At 34.0% G+C, this 19,192-nt stretch overlaps 1 protein-coding gene and 1 non-coding gene across 3 annotated transcripts; both read left to right on the forward strand.

Annotated features, from left to right (window-relative positions):
• The first annotated feature begins 521 nt into the window (after positions 1–521).
• Positions 522–593, forward strand: TRNAP-UGG (transfer RNA proline (anticodon UGG)). The gene has a single exon. It is a non-coding gene; the product is annotated as a tRNA-Pro (tRNA).
• A 693-nt stretch (positions 594–1,286) lies between these two features.
• LOC108732080 (Organic anion transporting polypeptide 30B) lies at positions 1,287–18,281 on the forward strand. 2 transcript variants are annotated; one of them, XM_018462714.1, is made up of 14 exons: positions 1,287–1,675; positions 11,318–11,809; positions 12,663–12,697; positions 13,055–13,167; positions 15,028–15,244; positions 15,379–15,522; positions 15,651–15,866; positions 15,950–16,057; positions 16,159–16,392; positions 16,513–17,055; positions 17,127–17,316; positions 17,410–17,598; positions 17,677–17,828; positions 17,951–18,281. In XM_018462714.1, the coding sequence occupies exons 2-14, from the start codon at positions 11,400–11,402 to the stop codon at positions 18,241–18,243; spliced, it is 2,844 nt and encodes a 947-aa protein (XP_018318216.1). In that variant the 5' UTR covers positions 1,287–1,675; positions 11,318–11,399; the 3' UTR covers positions 18,244–18,281. The 2 variants fall into 2 exon arrangements, with proteins under 2 accessions (XP_018318216.1, XP_018318215.1); XM_018462713.1 differs by lacking the exon at positions 1,287–1,675 and having other exon boundaries at positions 11,783–11,809; positions 12,663–12,705; positions 13,062–13,167.
• The last annotated feature ends 911 nt before the right edge of the window (positions 18,282–19,192 follow it).

Consider the following 19,192-nt stretch of genomic DNA (forward strand, 5'->3'; position numbering starts at 1 on the left):
CTGATTAGTACAAAAGGCAATTGACATTTTGTAATTTTTATCGTAAAATAAGTTTTAGAAACATTGTTAGGTATATCATTGTACGATTACCAACAAATGATATATCTAGACTCAAACTCGCATTAATAACAATGTGTCATTGCGTGCATATATTCTACCGTATTAAATTCATCTGGAATGAAATCTTTTTTGTGTTTATCGATACTTGAATATTTTCTTAAATACGATTTAGATCGAAGGCCTGCCCAATTTGAGTTCCGGAGCTAAAACGTAAAGCCATCGATGCAAAAAATTCAATGTGGGTATTTCGGAAATTGTAAAGTGTTGATATGTATAATATATGTATAATATATTGACACAAAAACCTTATAGTTTCCGAAATTTTATCTACATTGAATTTTTTGCATCAATGGCTTTGCGTTTTAGCTTTGAAATTCAAATTCGACAAGCCTAATTTAGATCATGTTAGTTTTTACAATAATATGTACAGATCTATCTTGCTTGATGTTGAACGATAGTCAGGCCTCTTGGTCTAGGGGTATGATTCCTGCTTTGGGTGCAGGAGGTCCCGGGTTCAAATCCCGGAGGGGCCCGATATTTTTTTTTTTAATTATATATTTTATTTATCAATGAAATGAATGTTGAATCGGAAAAGATAAGATTGATTGAAGATAAAACGTGAAATCATTCCACGCAATTTTATATTTTTTTAAAGCTTTAATATTTCTTATAATCTAATTATAATCTAGTTGTAATTAAGTTGCACTTGATTCGTTTAAAATGAAAAAAAAATCTTTTTTTCATTTTTTTATCTTTTTCTTACGTTAGTAAATGTAAATTACATAACGCAACAAGATGCCAAACGTCTCTTTCTCTCTTTCTCTCCCCTCTCTCTCTCTTTCCAACAATCGCGCATTTAGTTTGAACAGCGTGTTGGAGCAGCAACATTTCACAACGCTTCCAGCTGCGTTGAACAATTAAAACAGTTCAATGAGCTAACAGTGATTCTTTATTACGATTGGTTTCTACATTTAGATTCAACAAAGAATTAAAGGCAAGAACCAATGATATTAAAGAATCGTTGAGCCCCGACTGAATTGTTTTTCTTTTCCGCGCGATCTAACTGAAGACAATTAAAAGATCGCACCGATCGCACCACGACTAACTCGAACTGACCAATCACAGCTGACTGCGGCTGACGGCGCCGAGTGGCAAGCGACTGTGGCGACACCGAGTGGCAAGCGACGGCACCAAGTGACAGTAGGATTAATGGATGAGAGGGGCAGCACCAGGCGGCAGTGGCGGCGTCGCGGAGACAGCGCGAGAGAGCGCATGCTCGAGAACTCGAGTTCCTCGATGGTCAGGCAAAAACACAGCTGGTCTACGATTCTCAAAGTGAGCTGACGTTCGAACGGCTATCAATGTGATTTCCACGAATTTATACCGACTTGTCGGAGCCGAGCGCCAGAGCTCGCGCGAACCTGCGGCAAGTTGTACGGAAGGTCGATCCGTCGATCGCGACTGTTCCTGCAGTGAATGATGCGACTGATGCGTGTGCGTCGCCCAATGTAGCCTCTGGAGAACAACGCGGTGTCTTGAAACCACGAGGATTTCTCGCTTGGCTCGGCCCTGGATACAAAGGAGTGTCCTGCCACCGTCTCGACGCGTCCTTACCGTGAGTCTCTCCCCACGTAAATATACTTTGCTATTCCTCGAAGAGATCTCTTTCTAACCTTTCGTTCGGTCGGATCTATTCGTGATATTCAGGTCGTATGACGTGAGATCCCGTTTTTCGAGTCTACTCCGAGGCCTATCTTGCAACGCGACGCGGCGCGACGCGACTCGATGCGACGCGCCGCATCGAAAACCTCGAGATCGGAGTAGCGAGATGCGACGCGATTCATGCTGGATGGATTTACACCATCGAATCTCTACGTAGCGTGAATCATCGTCTTTCTTTTAATTGTGTGTTTTTCGAGCTGCGCTCCATGGAACACCGCTGTTCCGCGAGCTTATCTTGAGCGTTCGCGAAGCCTGCGATGATATATGCCTGGACTTTTCCTCTGGCTTTACCTCCAGTTTGATCTCGGGGTAAAAGAATTGCGTTTTTTTTTTTATAGATAAAGCGCTCCGCTCCCGGTGGCTTCTTTTACACTGTATCAAAACAACTCGTTCATCTTCAAGTACAGAAGCATAATAATTATTTTAATACGGAAAGAATACAAAAATGATCCGTGTCAGTTGAATTTTCTATATTAAAAAAGAGGTATCGTCGAAAAATCAAATTAACTTTATTTGTAATATACTCATAGTTATCGTTATAAAAAGAATTTAATTACTTTTTTATGTACGCGTTTAGGAATTTATACTGTTTTCTAATTAAAAGAAAATAATATCACGCGAGTAAAGAATTTCTTACGTAAATTTATAACATATTGTAATTCAACAACTCGTTCAGCTTCGTGTATGAAAGTGTAATAATTATCTTAATGCAGAAAGCGAGGCAGAAAGAATATTAGAATTATCTATATTAGTGGAATTTTTAAAATAAGAGATATAGTCGAAAACTAAGTTTGACTTTTATCTGAAATATACTCACAGTTATCGCTGTGACCAAGAAAATATTTAATTATCCTTCTATTTAAGAGTTTATGCTGTTTTCTAATTAAAAGAAAATAATATCGTGCAAGTAAAGAATATATTACATAAACTTATAACATGTTATAATTCAACAACTCGTTCATCTTCGCGTACGGGAAGTAATTATCTTAGTTCAGAAAGAATACGAACATTATCTCTGTTAGAGTTGAGAGAGAGAGAGAGAGAGAATTTTTTAAATAATTTAAATAATTTTTTTATTTTTTAAATATTTTTTAGACATAGATGTACGTTTAACACATTATATTTCAACAATTCGTTCATCTTCGCATATAGTAATTATTTTAATACAGAAAGAGTACAAAAATCTGTTTTAATTGAATTTTCTAAATTAAAAGAGAAATATCGTTAAAATATCAAATCAAGTTTAATTTTTATTTATAATATATTCATAGTTATTTCTGTGATTAAAAAAAGATTTAATTACATATACCTTTTTACGTAGGTACGATTAAGAATTTGTTGTTTTGTAAATTAAAAAAAATAACATTATGCCAGAGTGAAGAATATTTTACATAAATTTATAACATGTTATAGATTGTTTTGATTCCATCCTTTTCTTGCGATCCATTTGTTAATGACATTGCGCACAACAATTTTATGAAATAAATCTCGACACATTATTTCGTGTTAAATTTAAAGTTTCATTTCTTTTTTATAGAATATAAGACAATATCAATATTTTCGCTTAACCAACGAAAATTCAATAATAATCGTAAAAAGTTTAGCACAAACACACGCTAAAAATAATATTTCTGCGAACAAATAACAAATATCAATCGCGCTATATATATGCTGATTTTGTATGCAGAACGTAATTCTCGCTCGTCCTCGGATCGTCCTAGCTTTAATTATTATGTCAATTAACATAGATAGTTGGCCCACGCAGCCACCAATTAGACAGACGTGCACGTAGGAATCAAATGATCTCTTTGCTACAAATATAATTCTCACGTATATTTATTTATACAGAGGAAGACACCTCAAATAATTTTAAGATATTCAAATTTTTACGAATTATTTACGAATTATTTACGAATTAAGTACCTAGGAATATATTTTTTCTTTTTTTTTTTGTAAAATGTATTACTGTGTTTGACAATTATTGAGAGTTGGTGTCATATGAATTATTAGTTTCCAGGAAACGAAAATTTTCTATCGTTTTCTCTTGATTGAGCGATTCCTCTTGGTTTTGAAATGTGTCTTCGAAAGTTTCGAATTAAAATTGAAAGTCACGTATCGCCGTTTCTTGATTTCATGTAGTCGTTTCGTTATCGTGACACTTACGTAATGCATTTCTCGCAGACGAGCGTGAACCGTGTTGCGTTTCTTAATGCGACCATTGAAAAATTTGGCGTACTTGTGTTATGTTATATGTTCCTCTCGTCAGCTGTACAAAGAAAAGCATTATTTTGAAATAACAATATTATTGTCGAAACGATATTGTAATAAAAATCGTTCAGTTTAAATAAATTTTAAGCAGTAAGAGGTTTCGAATTATGTTACGCGATAAAATCTGTAATAGAAAAAAAAACGATAACGATAGTAAAGTTGATGTGAAACGAATGATAGACGATATCACGCGTTTTTATGTGTATCTATCGTTAAAAGCTATTACATCTCTCGATTACATTAAATAAAATTCGCATGAATTGGAGGGATAAAAATTATCCCATCGGATTTTATAGCCAGGTGATAGATTTTTTCATCGGCCAAATTGGTGTGTGTGTATGTGTGTGTATCATGTCTTAATATTTATGTCAATGATTAAATTGGCATTTTGAAAAATATCTTGATTGAATTAATTGGAATTCCGGTTGAAAATGGACGAATCAGAATTTTCTGGTTAAACATATTAGAATTCTAGTTGAAATAATCGAAATTCTGATGGATGTAATCAGAATCTTTCGGTCCATTGTTAATCAGATATTCTTCTTAATGTATCTTATAATTTTGGTATTGCTAGGATGAAGTCCTGACGTATTACGCGCTCATACAAAAGTGCAAATTAGCACTTAGATAAACGACCTTCCTTATTTTAATACGAAACAAAGCTAAGGTCAGTCGATTGTCGAACACTTTCAACTACATTTTTTCTCATATTCTATAATCATATACACTTTGTGACGCGAAAAATATAAGACAAATGTGAAACGTTATAGATTCATGCTCTCCTCTCAGCGTGAGAGTTTCTATAAATGTATTATACGAGAACCCACGCGTAGCGCGTGGGCTTTATTTGCCTTTATTTGACTACAAAGTGTATATATATATATATATGTGTGTATATATATTTATAAATTAATCTTGAGATAGAAACAGAATTGCGCGGCAACCAATAAAAGTAAAAGTCATTAATTTTGTTATTAACTTTTCTAGTGTCTTTCTAGAGTTTTTGCAAATATATATAAATAATAAATATATATATAGCTGTAAAGATTCTGACATTAGAAAAATTAATAACAATTCGAAATAACTTTTACTTTTATTGGTTGTCACAATTCTGTTCTTACCTCAAGATTAATTTTCATAAATGGAATAAATTATATAAGTGTATTTATATCACTGATAAGCACTAAATAAGTTGTGCTTATCGGTGCACGTAGTCTGGTACAATCAACCAGTATGATCAGAAGTACACACTATTAAATTCATAATGTCAAATTATATACTCAATTTGACTTATCTTTAATTATTTTGTATCGTCTCTGCTTCTATCCAATATATCGTTAATTTGATTAAACAATGGAGTTAAACAATTTAACTAAAAAAAATGTATTAAATTTAACCCAAATTTAATTTTAATTAAAGAAATTATTGACTAAATGTATACGTTAGTGATGATGCTTACTTTGAAACTAATCACAGAAATGGACTGATTTTGGCACACATACTCTCGAAATTTTTTAGAGTGAAATCTCACTTTAAAGAGTGAAAATTGAGCTTGAAGAAGAGTGGCTCAATTTTCAGTCTTTAAGAGTGAGATTTCACTCTACAGAGTGAGTCTAAAAGTTTTAGAGAAGGTAGAAGTTAAAAATAACAAAATGTTATTTAACTCAAGGGATTGAGTTATCATTGCTCCTTTGGTATCTAATAGTGTATAAGTATCATAACAGCATTATACAGATTAACATCAAGGATATTGGAATTTCATTACGTTACTTCAGAAGAAACATGGAGCTTTTAGCGCAATCTAAATTAACTAGATTATATCAAGAATCAATAAAACACTAAACATTTCGATTAGAATGTCGCAAATCTAAAGAAAACGTCTAAAGAAATGTCTAAATAAAATGAACGAAGGGAGGGGATGTTGCCAAGATAATGTTGAAAAGTCGGTGTTTAACTATTATGTGGAATATAAGAAAATTGATGACAAGATAAATTTGGAATAATTAAATTTGTTTTTATCGAATTTCGAATTGTTCATAATTTTACTGATTAGGATAAGAATTGATATAGTAAAAATTTTTAATTAAAATGAAATGAAATCCGTGTTAAACAAAGCGTGCAAGAACACGCATTAGTCATCGTTACAGCATTGACTTATATAACTCATAGTGTCGCATTATATTTTTCTGCATTGCAGTACATATTTATATTGTATCTGATGCCTCTCTGCAGAGAGCAAGAGAGAGAGAGAGAGAGAGAGAGAGAGAGAGAGAGAGAGAGAGGGAGGGAGGAGCTCCTAAACTTCAACAGAGCGCAACAGTATGATAGCTTTCGTTTGTATCATTGATTATATAAAATATTTCGTAGATGTTTGTCGACGTTTTCTTTACATACATCGTGAAAGTCCAAAATAATCCGAATAAATAAATAATCCGTGTGATTTATGTACCTTTTATAATACCCGTTATATACTCTTTTAAGTACTGGACTCTGTCGTCCATAGGTTTAAGTCATAGATACAATTATTAAACTTTAAGCATAAAATATGGATAAGAACATAAAGAGTATAAGGAAGAAATTCATTAGTCCTGAAATGTAGGGCGCGCTACGCTTAGATTCAGCTATGTCTGAACTGCCTAGATTCTCGCTTTTGCATTCGACAAATAATCTACTGTCACGAAGGTGGGCGGTGCGATTCTTATAAGCGGTGTATGGCATTGTGCAACGGTAAATCGAAACTTTACGTGCCGCGATCTACAATACAGTATCGTATTATTGGAGTAGGATTCGGTAATTCGAGATATATATCTTCTATAATTCTTCTATAATCAACGTAAATTCGCGATAGTTGCTCGCTTGGTATAAGTACACGATGCAATATTTCACTACATTTCCAAATACTTGACGAATATCCTGAATAGACTTTCTACAATAAATCATTATCTAAGCTTAAGTCTTAAGCCATAAGAAACTGATCAATCACATTGAATGTGAGAAGAATAATTGACTATGATTGGTTAATTTCTCATGGCTTAAAGCTTAGGTAATGATTTATTGTAGAAAGCTCGTTAAAGCGAGCAGTAATCTATTTGTTTCGTTCCATCACGTAAAAATGGATAAAAAGAAACAGTGGGAAATTGAAATATCACGTTGCAGTATCACGCAGTCCGCGGATAACTCAGGTAAGCGCAAGGGTGAAAGGGTGACCTAGTGGCCGAGCTCGCGCGAGAAACTCCAAGACCTTCTATCACGCGAGGGACTGTTCGATCTACGCGCGAGGATGGATGAATTCCTCGACGGTTTAGGCCGTATCACCACCGAGGATGGGGTCGACTTGGTTATATCTGGTAGCTTGCTGTTCGATCGATTCGCGAATGAAGCGAAGCTCACCGCAACATTCATTTCCGCACTCGTACATCCGGACGGAAATGAGCCGACGCCACATAGGATAGCCGCTAATCTAAGGATTTATTGTAATCAATTATTAACCATTTTCTCGATTAGTTTAATAAAGATTCATCGCGAACGAAAATTTTCCCTCACGAATCTTGTATTCGTAATCTCGATATTGAACAATTGGGAACGATATCTAATCTCCAGAATTTATCCGATACATTTTTAACGAAATTTTTTATAAAATTTCAGTTTAATTTCATCGTGTTCATGGTACGAAAATCTACTAAAGCGTAAATCATTAGAAAACTGAACTAAAAAATTATCGATAGTTCACAATGTCGTGATGTTCGTATTCTGGCGGATTCTAAGACCAAATGACGAAACAAACGGTTTGAAATAAAAAATCGAAAATTGGGTCTAACGGTACTTGCATCAGTTCATTGCTCTTTGATATCTAGAGATTCTGGTGCTCCGTAATTTGACTTGCGAGTTTGTGGAGTTTGCAACCGTAATGACTCATTCGCTAACCATAGTGATACGTCAGGTAATTACAGATGATGATTACTATCGTGTTGAGATTCGAATTCAATCGAATTCCTAGAATCTCAAGTGTCCTCGAAGGAGTGAACGTAAGGAAAGATATAAATATTGATGACTCATGAAATATATTAATCGTAAGCATTAAAATAATTCCACATGATCATTTGCGATCGATAATGACGCTATCGGAATTTTTTTCGAGGCGAAACGCCTTGATTTAGCACGTAACGAATGACACATGCTATTTGTATCTGGCATATGTCGGACCATATCGTCACATGGATGTCATCAATGCAGAGATGAACAAAATTTTGTTGGAGAATAATAATTTATTTGATTACACAATTATCTAAATGAATTTTTTCTTGAAATAATTTTTGTATGTTATTTGAATAATATTATTTCTCACTATACGGAGAGAATTTTCTTTTAAAATTTACCCTGAAAATATGGTAGTTGTGGTACAATACAATATTTTAAAGATTTTTATCATGCACTTCAGTAAAATTAGTCAAACTTATTTTATACTTTATTGTAGTTTTATTAATGAATGAGAGAGATTTACATTAAAATTCTTCGAAATACAATGTTGTCCCACGACTATCATATTTTCAGGGACTCAAACTCTAAGAAAAAATTCTCTCCGTGTACCTACATCATAATTATATTCCTACGAAAATGATAAATTACATAAATTCTATTGTAAGTCCATCGCAAATGTGTTATTTTTCAATAGTATGTGTGTGTACATACATTTATCAATATATATATATATGCACATACACATATATGACATACACAGGATGTCGTATAAAGTGGCCATCCTTTTTTATCTCATAAACTAACAGACAGACATAATAGATATAATATCAAATTAAACGGTTCTAACTAAATTCAATTATAGGCACAGTGATCAGAAAAATTAAGTTTTGTTAGAGAACTGGCGTTATAACTTTTATTATATCGAAATATTTACCTTATCGTAATACAAAATTTATTCTATCCCTCCATTCTCTAACATCTACATGGATAATTTTTCTAAGTGATCGCTGTGCTTACAATAGAGTTTAGTTAGAACCACTTAATTTGATATTATATTTATTAGAATTTTTGTTAGTTTACGAAATAAAAAGTGGTAATCACATGATGATATATATATATATATGTGTATACATATATATGTATATAGAATACTTGAGAAAAATTGATAAAGAAAGAAGAGGAGATAGTACTGCGAAAATATGTTGCGTATAATTGCGTATTTGTGGGTTGTTCATTTATACTCTAAATTCTTTGTGGTAAAATCTCACTCTAAGGAGTGAAAATCGAGTCAATTTTGAAAAACAATGGCTCAGTTTTCAATCTTTAAGATTTCACTCTTCAGAGTTCACTTTAAAAATGTTAGAGAGTAGTTTTTATAGAAACAGATTTTTAATTCTTTAATTTTTTCGAGAAGAAAAATAATGAGAATAAGATATTCGTGTATATTTCTGATAAAAACTTAAATATGTCAAAGTTTGGTATTCATAGTGTGCCGATTTTTATACTTAAGACCATCTTAGTACAGTCGTAATATGTCATAAGCCAATCACAGAGCCATATTAGCATTTGAAGATATTACTTAAGATGATCTTAAAACATCAAGAACCAACTGTAAATATCGGTCCTAGGCGCGTCTATCTTTTTTCTCGTTTAATTTTCTATCTGGGTTCGATTAACCAGAATTTCTCGATGTACTTCTGAATTACAACTCGGTTAGACAAATGGACGATCGGCGAAAAGTTATACATTTGACATGCGTTACACAGAGATGCTGGATGAAAGTCCCGTTTCCTTTTGTTGATCAATCGTTAAGCTTATAACAGGTCAGAAATAATTCGATTTCACGACCTATGATAACGGGGTAGACAGATCATCTTATTATCGCGGCGTCGATATCCCTGACTTTGAATTCGTTGTCGATCTATACTATTCAGCCATACCCCCTTCAATTTTTTATCAGAAGAAATCAAGGACGCGCGCAATCGATAATCTAAAAAAAACATGAGAGAGTAGCGGGCGTTCGCACGCTTAAGTTTACTTAAGCGACGAGCGGTAGGAATGTGATTAGGTACATCGTTGAACAATCGATACTGACGTACATTTAATCATCGAATATTACTTGATGTATGATCGTATAACGCAATTTCCATTTATGTCACAATATTTTTTTGGAGGATATTTTCACATTCAAATACAAGAGTTGATGGAGAAATTTATTCTATCTATTTTCTTACGAGCGACAACGGAAAATAGAATAATATATAATAAAGATTATAAACACAGAATAATATTGGCAAAAAAAAATTACAGAAAATATATAAAGTCTCAACATTTCGCAGGCATATATCATACTCAATTTTTTTTACCATATGCAGATTGACTTTGTCATTTGTAGCAAAGGTGTCTTAAATTTCTCGGCAACGCATCAAGTTTACATAATCGTAAAGCTTTGAAGAGTATGGAGAGAATGATGGATTATTTAATAGAAAAGTGAAAGATTGATCCTGCTTCTTCTTTTCTCGTCAAGATTCATTCTGCACCGACACAGATTGTTCAACAGTACAAAGTCCGGATGATATCTGAAAATGTAGAAACTTATGCCGATTTCTGTCCAAGCTACATTGGACATTCCATCTTTATCGCTCATTTACACCTACATGCGGAAACCGAATAACAGCCCGAATGATTCGTTCAATCGCTTTTCGTTGGTCTAATAGTCCGATGCATAAATATATCGTATGTAATCACAATAAATACAGTTATTCTCTCATCTATAAAGATGATATCGAGTTTTTTTGGTAGCACCGTTCGCGCACCGTTGCTGAACGACCCTGACCTTTGCGAAAGTGGGTTCATTGAACTCTCTACTGAAATCTCACACAAGATATCAATTCGATCATACGTCTTTATAAAGCTTGCTCGAATCATCTTTTTACCGTATATCTCGTTCCCAGCTTTTTTCCAGGAACGTATCGACAGTCTGATTGTGAATAGAAAAAAAGAGTAGCTCTTGAAGCAATCGAGACAGCGTGCTATCGTTATCTCACGTACGACCGGTACGACCTGCATACCACATGACTACACGAAGAAGCACATATGATACTCTCTAAATGTTTTGAACTGGAATCTCATTCTAAAGAGTGAAAATTGAAACAGTCCTAAAAAAGAGTGACTCAATTTTTAATCTTTAAGAGTAAGATTTCTTCGGAATGACAATTCACTCTAAAAGTTTTATAGAATACCTACGTCAACAATAGAGCATATGATAAATTGTTAATTTCTATTACAGCTAACAATGTCATCAGTAAACTCGTAATATTCGAAGCAACGTAAGAGGAACGAAAGAAGAGGAAGAGATAAATGACAGAGAGATGGCGTCCACCAGTGGGCACAAGAGAAATGGCTCCAGCTCGAGCATGTTTGCACACAGACGTACCGAATCAGGGGGTGGTTTTGTTGGTTACAAGCGACCTGAGAGCGGTCACAAACGTGCCGAGAGTATATCTAGTGCCTTCGGCCACAAACGATCCGAGAGTGGCCACAAAAGGAACGAGAGCAGCGGCGGTTTCGGTCACAAGAGGTCCGAATCCGGCAGCAATTATCACCCCGGACACCGGCGTAACGAAAGTATGTACGCGATGACAGGCCTTTACGCGGAAAGCGCCGGCACTGGCACCGACGATAATGCGGATCCACTGCAGGCGACCTCCGGTAGACTGACCCATGACACCGTCATAAGGTGTCATAGTAGAAATCCGAGTTCCGGCCTTGTGGATCATAGGTAAGTGGAATGTGGCTTTGTTAGATTTTTAAAAAAATATTGTTGTGATTCCGTCTACAGACGGCCATTTGAACCCTCGTTCATCCTTCACACTTTTTATGATTATTCTTTTCTTTACAGATAGAACGAGGCTTCTATTTTTTTTCTTTCTTTTGATAAATAACTCACTCAATGTTATGTCGTTTTCATTGTAATTAGTTTCACAAATAGTTTCTTTACTCGTGAAGGAAAAGGTATATCGTGTTCTGTCTCACGAGTCTATCGTTTCGAGTCGATTATTTTTGACACTGCGCTTTGATGCCAATATTCGCTCGTGCAAAATGTATTTTTGCATTTGCCTCAATAAAGTCTCGTTGAAGTGGCATGACCGCAAAGGTGACAAAATTGCGACTATGAGAACGCAAAAGACAACTAGTAGAAGTAGAAAGTGAGAGCACGTGATGACCATGACACATTTTGCGTCAAATAGATTTAAACCTCGCCTCATCTTTCTTCCTAATTTATCTCAGCGTTTCTTTTCGTTACTCCATTCGCTTTGCAGTGAATTTCGTCGGAGAAAGTGTCTGAAAATTTGTTTAACAAGTATGACGAAAATTTACACGCGTTGTATAGCCATTGAATGATGACGTACCCTTGGCATATTTATCTTTTAACACCTGAAAAATATTACAAGCGCCGACAGAGTACTTTCGTCACTCTGTATAATTTAGGAGAGATGATGTTTAATTATTTTGGCGCAAATAATTTACCCTATCAGTTAGCATCGCAATCCATATTTGTATACTCCACATTATACAGCACAATGCTTTGTTTATATTCATGCTTTGTTTTTCTTGTTCCTATTATTTTTCAGAGATTTTATCATCAAATGTCACAGCAGGAAATATGGTGGACAGGTAAAGTTGATATTGTTGTTCACTGTTATATGTATATGTATATTTGTTGTAATTATTATTGTCTGTTTTCACTTTACACGCAATATATTTGTATTTCAAAAAAATTGGCAGGATTATACGTATATTAAATATAAAGAAATACTCTTTTACTAGCTATACTCTTTTTTCAGTGCGGTCAATGCGATATAACATCGTTTGCATGGATCGCATTGTATGCATTCTTCCTCTTTCATTCGTTGCGCGTGATTCGGCTTTTCTTTCCGAACTTAATCTTTATCTCTCGGAACTATTCATTGTTTTGTTTTTACTTTGAGACGTTCAGTCGCGTTCATTGTTTGATCTCCTTGAGTATTCAGGGCGGAGAAGGAGAGGGCACAAACTCCGCCGCTTAATCCGGATTCCAAGGACTGTGGGATTCTGAGTTGTAGGCCGGCCTTCATTCAAAGATTTGCCGGAATAAAGGTATGTTATAAAATCTTGTACAACTGCTCACTCGGATATGATGCTATATACATACAGGGTATCCCAAAACTGGCGATAAATATTTTAAAGACGAATTCTTTTAGTAATATTTTAAAATGAAAAGTCTAATATGAAAAAACTGAGGCTATGATAGTTTTCAAATAGGAAAAATTTAAGAATTACGAATGACAGAGCTAGAATTTTGCGCGCTCGGGTATGGCAATATGATCAGTATGAAAGTGATGAATTTTGTGATTATCAAATGTTCAAGGAAACACCTCCACACTGATTATCTTGCCATCCCTGAACACGCGAAACTCTAACTCTGTCTTTCGTAATTTTTAAACTCTTTGAAACTCATTTGAAAATTATTATAGCCTCGGCATTTTTGTATTAAACTTTTCTTCTTAAAATATTGCAAAGAATTTGTCTTTAAAACATTTATCGTCAATTTTGGGATGTACATATATAATCCCTGTATGTACATATATAATAAAATATGTACATATATCACGCGCTTAAGAGTAATTATATTATTAGTGAAATCTCGAAGTGATACTTACATTTCATTCAGAGGAAAGGTCAAATGGTATCGGATAGCAGCTGGTATCGGACAAGGATTGTTTAAAATTTTATATGCATATGGTAGTATTTGTAAGTACTGGCAAGTCCACATGAAAGTCGGAACCTCTCCATATTATACATTGAGAATAAAGGTAATGTTGAATTTTTGTGTATTTTGTTTATGCCGGTACGAAGTGAACTTCACCAATCGGTCACATTATTAAATGTAAATCGATTTTTGTTTTTAGTTCCATCAATATAAACAGCATTTGTCATTCTTTAAATTGTATTTAAAATCTTTCGAATAGTATTAGACAATGAAGTGGCGAGTGGTATCCAAGATATGAGATTTAGCTGTATTTTGTTCTAAATATGGGGAAGATATGAGATATGTGAAGAGAACATGATATTAATTGTTAAGAAAGTAAGAAATAAGGAAATGACATTAAGAGAAATGAGTGATATTCTCTGTCCCGAAAAGAGTATTAGATAAACATGTTTTTTTTTGGTAGGTTTCACTATTATCTGTGGGTTTTAATGCTGTATCTCCTTCTTTGCTTTAATAGTTTTTAATCCTAATGTATTCTTCGAAACAGAAAATCGCTCATTTGTCTTTGTTATTATTATTTCCTTGTTTCTTATTTTTTTAACAGTTAATTTTATGTTCTTCTCTTCGCATTTGCCTCGTATCTTTTCCATTTACTTAGAACAAAACATAGAATCCAGTCTCGTTGACTACTTAGGCTATCGGATTTTTAGTACTATCCGCCAGTTCATTATATGATACCATCCGAATGAATTAAACAAAACAACTTAACAAAACGAAAAAACAACATATAAAACAGGCAACATTAAAACAAAAAAAGATTTTTTTGTTTACCCCACAATTTTGAAACCCACAATTTAAAGAATAACAGATATTATTTATAGTGGTGAACTAAAAACAAAAATTGACTTACATTTAATGACTGGTTGATGAAATTAACTCCATAAACAACAGCTAAATAAGAAATACAATATCTCAAAAATGCTACCTTTATTCTCAACATGGAGAGATCCCTGGCTTTCATGTGCAGGTGGACTTGTCAGTGGCTTTGCAAATGCTGCTACACGCATTTAAAATTTTAAACAATCCTTGTCTGATACCAGCCACTGCTCGATACCATCCAACCTTCTGTCTCTATACGTGAGAATTCTTTAAATTCTAAAGCTTTAAGAGATATTGAAACGTATATAAAATTAAATTAAACCTACTCACGTAGAAACTATACTAAGAAATGCACGTGATTATTTCAGGTGTTCGTATTTCTCCTGTCGTTCCTTGTTACGTTGCAACAAGCCCTTAGCTCAGGTTACATCAATTCTGTGATAACAACCATAGAGAAGAGGTTTGAGATCCCGTCCAGTCTTTCGGGCCTCATTGCAAGCTCTTACGAGATTGGCAATGTTATCACTGTCATTTTTGTCAGTTATCTCGGCAGTCGTAGACACATACCTGTGTGGATAGCGATAGGTATAATCTTTGTTTTATTTAAAGACTATATATATAATCTGTCGTTTATGATTCGTATACAATTTTTATGCTGAACACGGTCGATGACTAACTGTAAGTATTTATTTTATTGGATCATATATCTTATGATTTAGGTGCAGTGATAATGGGACTGGGATCAATGATCTTTATGGTGCCACATTTCACAGCAGAACCCAACTTGACGACGACTGCGAATCATTCCAGTTCAGATAATATTTGTCGCGGAGTATCCTTACGCGAACAAGATATGGGTTTGGGTAAGTACCTATCATTTCAGCTGTTTTTGCGAAATTTAGTTCCAATTGATAATAAATTTTAGTATATAAAAGAAGCAATTAAAAAAGAGGAAAGTTTAAAATTTGCCAATTTGAAAATTTGTCTACAGGTCGGCTTTCATCAGGGTTATCTTCACCTCCCTTAGCACCGCACAACAATTTAAGGGGTGACAATTGTATACAGGGATCTCCATCGACAGCCGGACCTGTCATGTTATTTGTACTTGCTCAGTTACTACTAGGATGTGGTGGCTCTCCTTTATTTACTCTTGGTACTACTTACATAGACGATCACGTGAGACCAGAAAGTGCATCTTTATATATTGGCAAGTATTTTATTTATTATGTTAGATGTCATAAAACACATATGGACAAATAGTCATTCAAGATTTTTATTTCATTTCTTCAGGTTGTATGTATAGTATGGCGGCTTTTGGACCAGTTTTAGGTTTTCTTCTTGGAGCATATCTTTTATCCTTTCACATGGATTCGTTCTCTGCAACGATTATAAGTATCGGTAAGAAAAAAATCTTCAATATTTTTATTATATTATTGTCTTTTTTACAATTTTTGTTGAATTTGTATAAATTTACAAATTCCTTCATTAAATTGAAACAGATCCTGGAGATCATAGATGGGTCGGTATGTGGTGGGGTGGATTTCTACTTTGTGGGTTGCTCCTCATTCTAGTAGCGATACCCTTCTTCAGTTTTCCTAAAACTCTACAGCGTGAAAAGGAAAAAATACGAATTATAGAAAAGAATAAATCAATTACACAGAAAGAAAAGGAGCATTCGAAAGAACCTAAGAAAGAGACTATCGATGATAGCGGTTATGGCAAGGATGTTAAAGGTAAATTTTTCTGTTATCTCAATATTTAAAATAGCTTCTTATCGTTAAATCTGTAGTGATGTGATAGATAATGTGTAGTATAAAATTACGGATTTTTAATGTTACTTTTTCTTACAACAGATATTCCTCGAAGTATGTGGAGACTCGTTTGCAATCCAGTCTATGTTGTAACATGTTTGGGAGCATGTATGGAGTTAGTGATTGTGTCTGGTTTTGTGGTATTTCTGCCAAAATATCTTGAAACGCAATTCAGCTTAGGAAAAAGTCAAGCCAGCATCTTTACTGGTTCTGTCGCTATACCAGGCGCCTGTATTGGAATTTTTTTTGGCGGATGTATGCTCAAACGTTTAGAACTAAGGCCGAAGGGTGCAGTGCAATTTGTTCTCGTCTCAAATATAATTTGTCTGGTGTGTTACGGTTTATTATTCTTCCTCGGCTGCGAGAACGTAAAAATGGCTGGGACCACTATTCCATACTTTAACAGTACTACGAAGGGTCCTGAACCCTTTCAAGTAAATCTCACTGCCGCATGCAACTTTGGTTGTGAATGTCGAATGACGGATGTCGAGCCGGTTTGCGGAAATAATGGTTTGACTTATTTTAGTCCGTGTCATGCAGGTTGCACTGCCTTCAGTTCCAAATCAAATTTTACAAATTGCGCATGTAAGTTTTGTTATATTAACGCGATATATTATCTCTCAAGGAAAAGTGTACTGAAATTTTTTACGTCCTAGGTATACATGGCAATTTAACTGTGTTGCCACCGGCTGCACCAGAATTTGCAGAAGTGACCGTCGTGCCAGTAGCAACCGCAGGTCCTTGTACTTCACCATGTAAAACTATATTTCCATTTCTAATTCTTTTGTTCTTTATGACATTTATTGTCGCCGTGACTCAAATGCCTTTGCTCATGATAGTATTACGGTAAGCATTTTTACGCCGCACATGCATTTTTATATACATATATATATATATGTATGTATGAATTGTATACACACTAAATTAACTGTTAAATAGGTCCGTTTCCGAAGAAGAAAGATCTTTTGCTTTGGGTATGCAGTTTGTAATTTTTCGACTATTTGGTTATATACCAGCACCAATATTATTTGGTAATTTGATTGATTCCACGTGTTTGCTCTGGAAGAGCACCTGTGGAGAAAAGGGCGGTCGATGTTTACTTTACGACATTGAACAATTTAGATACAGGTTATATTCTTAATATATATAATATGTGTAAAATACTTCTTTTCTTTTTTATGTAAATAATTTGCGTAATTATTTTAGATATGTCGGCCTATGTGCTGGGATAAAAATTTTAGCTTTGGCATTATTTTTAATTGATTGGTGGCTCGTAAGAAGGAGAAGACAAATGGAAGATCAACCACCATCTTTTACTGTCAATGAGTTTGTAGGGTCAATTATCAGTCTAGATAAATGTAAGTAGTATAATTATATAACAGTAGTATAACAGTAGTATAATTATATAACACGGAATAATTATATTTATATAATATTTCGACTACAATGACAATGCTTGCTATTCATGTGTACACCATAGTATTCGAAGAAAAACCACATCAGAATGTAGGAGATGGTGATGCGACTCTGTTAAATTCCGAGGTTGCAACTCCATCCTCTATTTCGTCGCCTACAGAACCTACCAAGTCAACGAATCTCGAGGAAACAGGGTCTTCGAATCAAACGCAAGATTCATTGGAGACAACAAATCGCTCAAAAAATATGGAACTTGAAGTTTCTGATACAAGGCAAGCGCCACTTGCTTTACAAGAACCAGATGTCGAGATCAAACTTTCAAGTGGTATAACAGAAAATCATAACCGCAATGTTTAATGTTTATTTTATATTAGAAACTGTAGAAATAAATATATCAAATTGGTCATATATAAATTTGTGACAAATTATATATACTCGCTGGCTGAATTATATCCAAATACATATATATATATATATACACAAAGATTCACATATCCACACATGTACATACATCTCTTTTATGTTTTAAAAGAAAATACATTATGATGTCTATAGGGAGAAAATGATAATTTTCTATGGCATTAATATATACTAAAAAATGTAAAAATCATTAATTCTGTTATTGATTCTATTACTTTTGATTTTTTTTTTTTCGTGTATGATACATTGTGGTCATATGTGTACATACATAATTGTTATTTATTATTCAAGATAACTTGTCACAAATTTAATTATCTACTAAGTTGATTACTTTTAGGAAATATCACTAGAACGTAAATTTTTACAGCAATCATGTATGTCAATAAGTAGATACGTAATGCATAAATGTAGTTCATTTCAGATGACAACCCGAGATTGTATTACTCATGGCACATGTAGATTTATACTGTTACTACGTATATATCGTTAATGAGAATAGATAATCCAAGAATAATAAATATCCGTGAATATGCAATGCGGATAAAATTCTATCGTCCGTATGGAATCACGATAAAGTAAGCCTTGCGCTATTGCAAGAAAAGGCCAATATAACGACGAAATTGTAAATATGAAAATTCCTGCCTTAAGAAATACAAGACTAGACAAATGTATATTTAAAACTATAAACTAAGTATCAGAAATTTTAACGATCTATATAATATCACTAGTACAGAACAAAAAAGTTACGATTTATTTTATAACCAAAAGAGATAGGTTTTTCGAAACAAATAGTCAATTTAGTGTAGTAAGATATCTATAAATGACGAAGATTAATATAACAAATCGTGAGTAATCTCTATTGTTAAACAACGCGTTGATTTGTGTA

The sequence above is a fragment of the Mycetomoellerius zeteki genome, unplaced genomic scaffold, assembly GCF_001594055.1.
Source record: "Mycetomoellerius zeteki isolate Tzet28-1 unplaced genomic scaffold, Tzet1.0 scaffold145, whole genome shotgun sequence".
NCBI classification, from domain to species: domain Eukaryota; kingdom Metazoa; phylum Arthropoda; class Insecta; order Hymenoptera; family Formicidae; genus Mycetomoellerius; species Mycetomoellerius zeteki.

Bases quoted from the DNA above. Each gene is read 5' to 3' on its own strand.
- LOC108732080 (XM_018462714.1), top strand. From the start codon at position 11,400: ATGGCGTCCACCAGTGGGCACAAGAGAAATGGCTCCAGCTCGAGCATG. The intron at 16,393-16,512 runs GTAAATTTTTCT...TTCTTACAACAG, and splicing joins TTATGGCAAGGATGTTAAAG to ATATTCCTCGAAGTATGTGG. The intron at 17,829-17,950 runs GTAAGTAGTATA...TGTACACCATAG, and splicing joins AATTATCAGTCTAGATAAAT to TATTCGAAGAAAAACCACAT.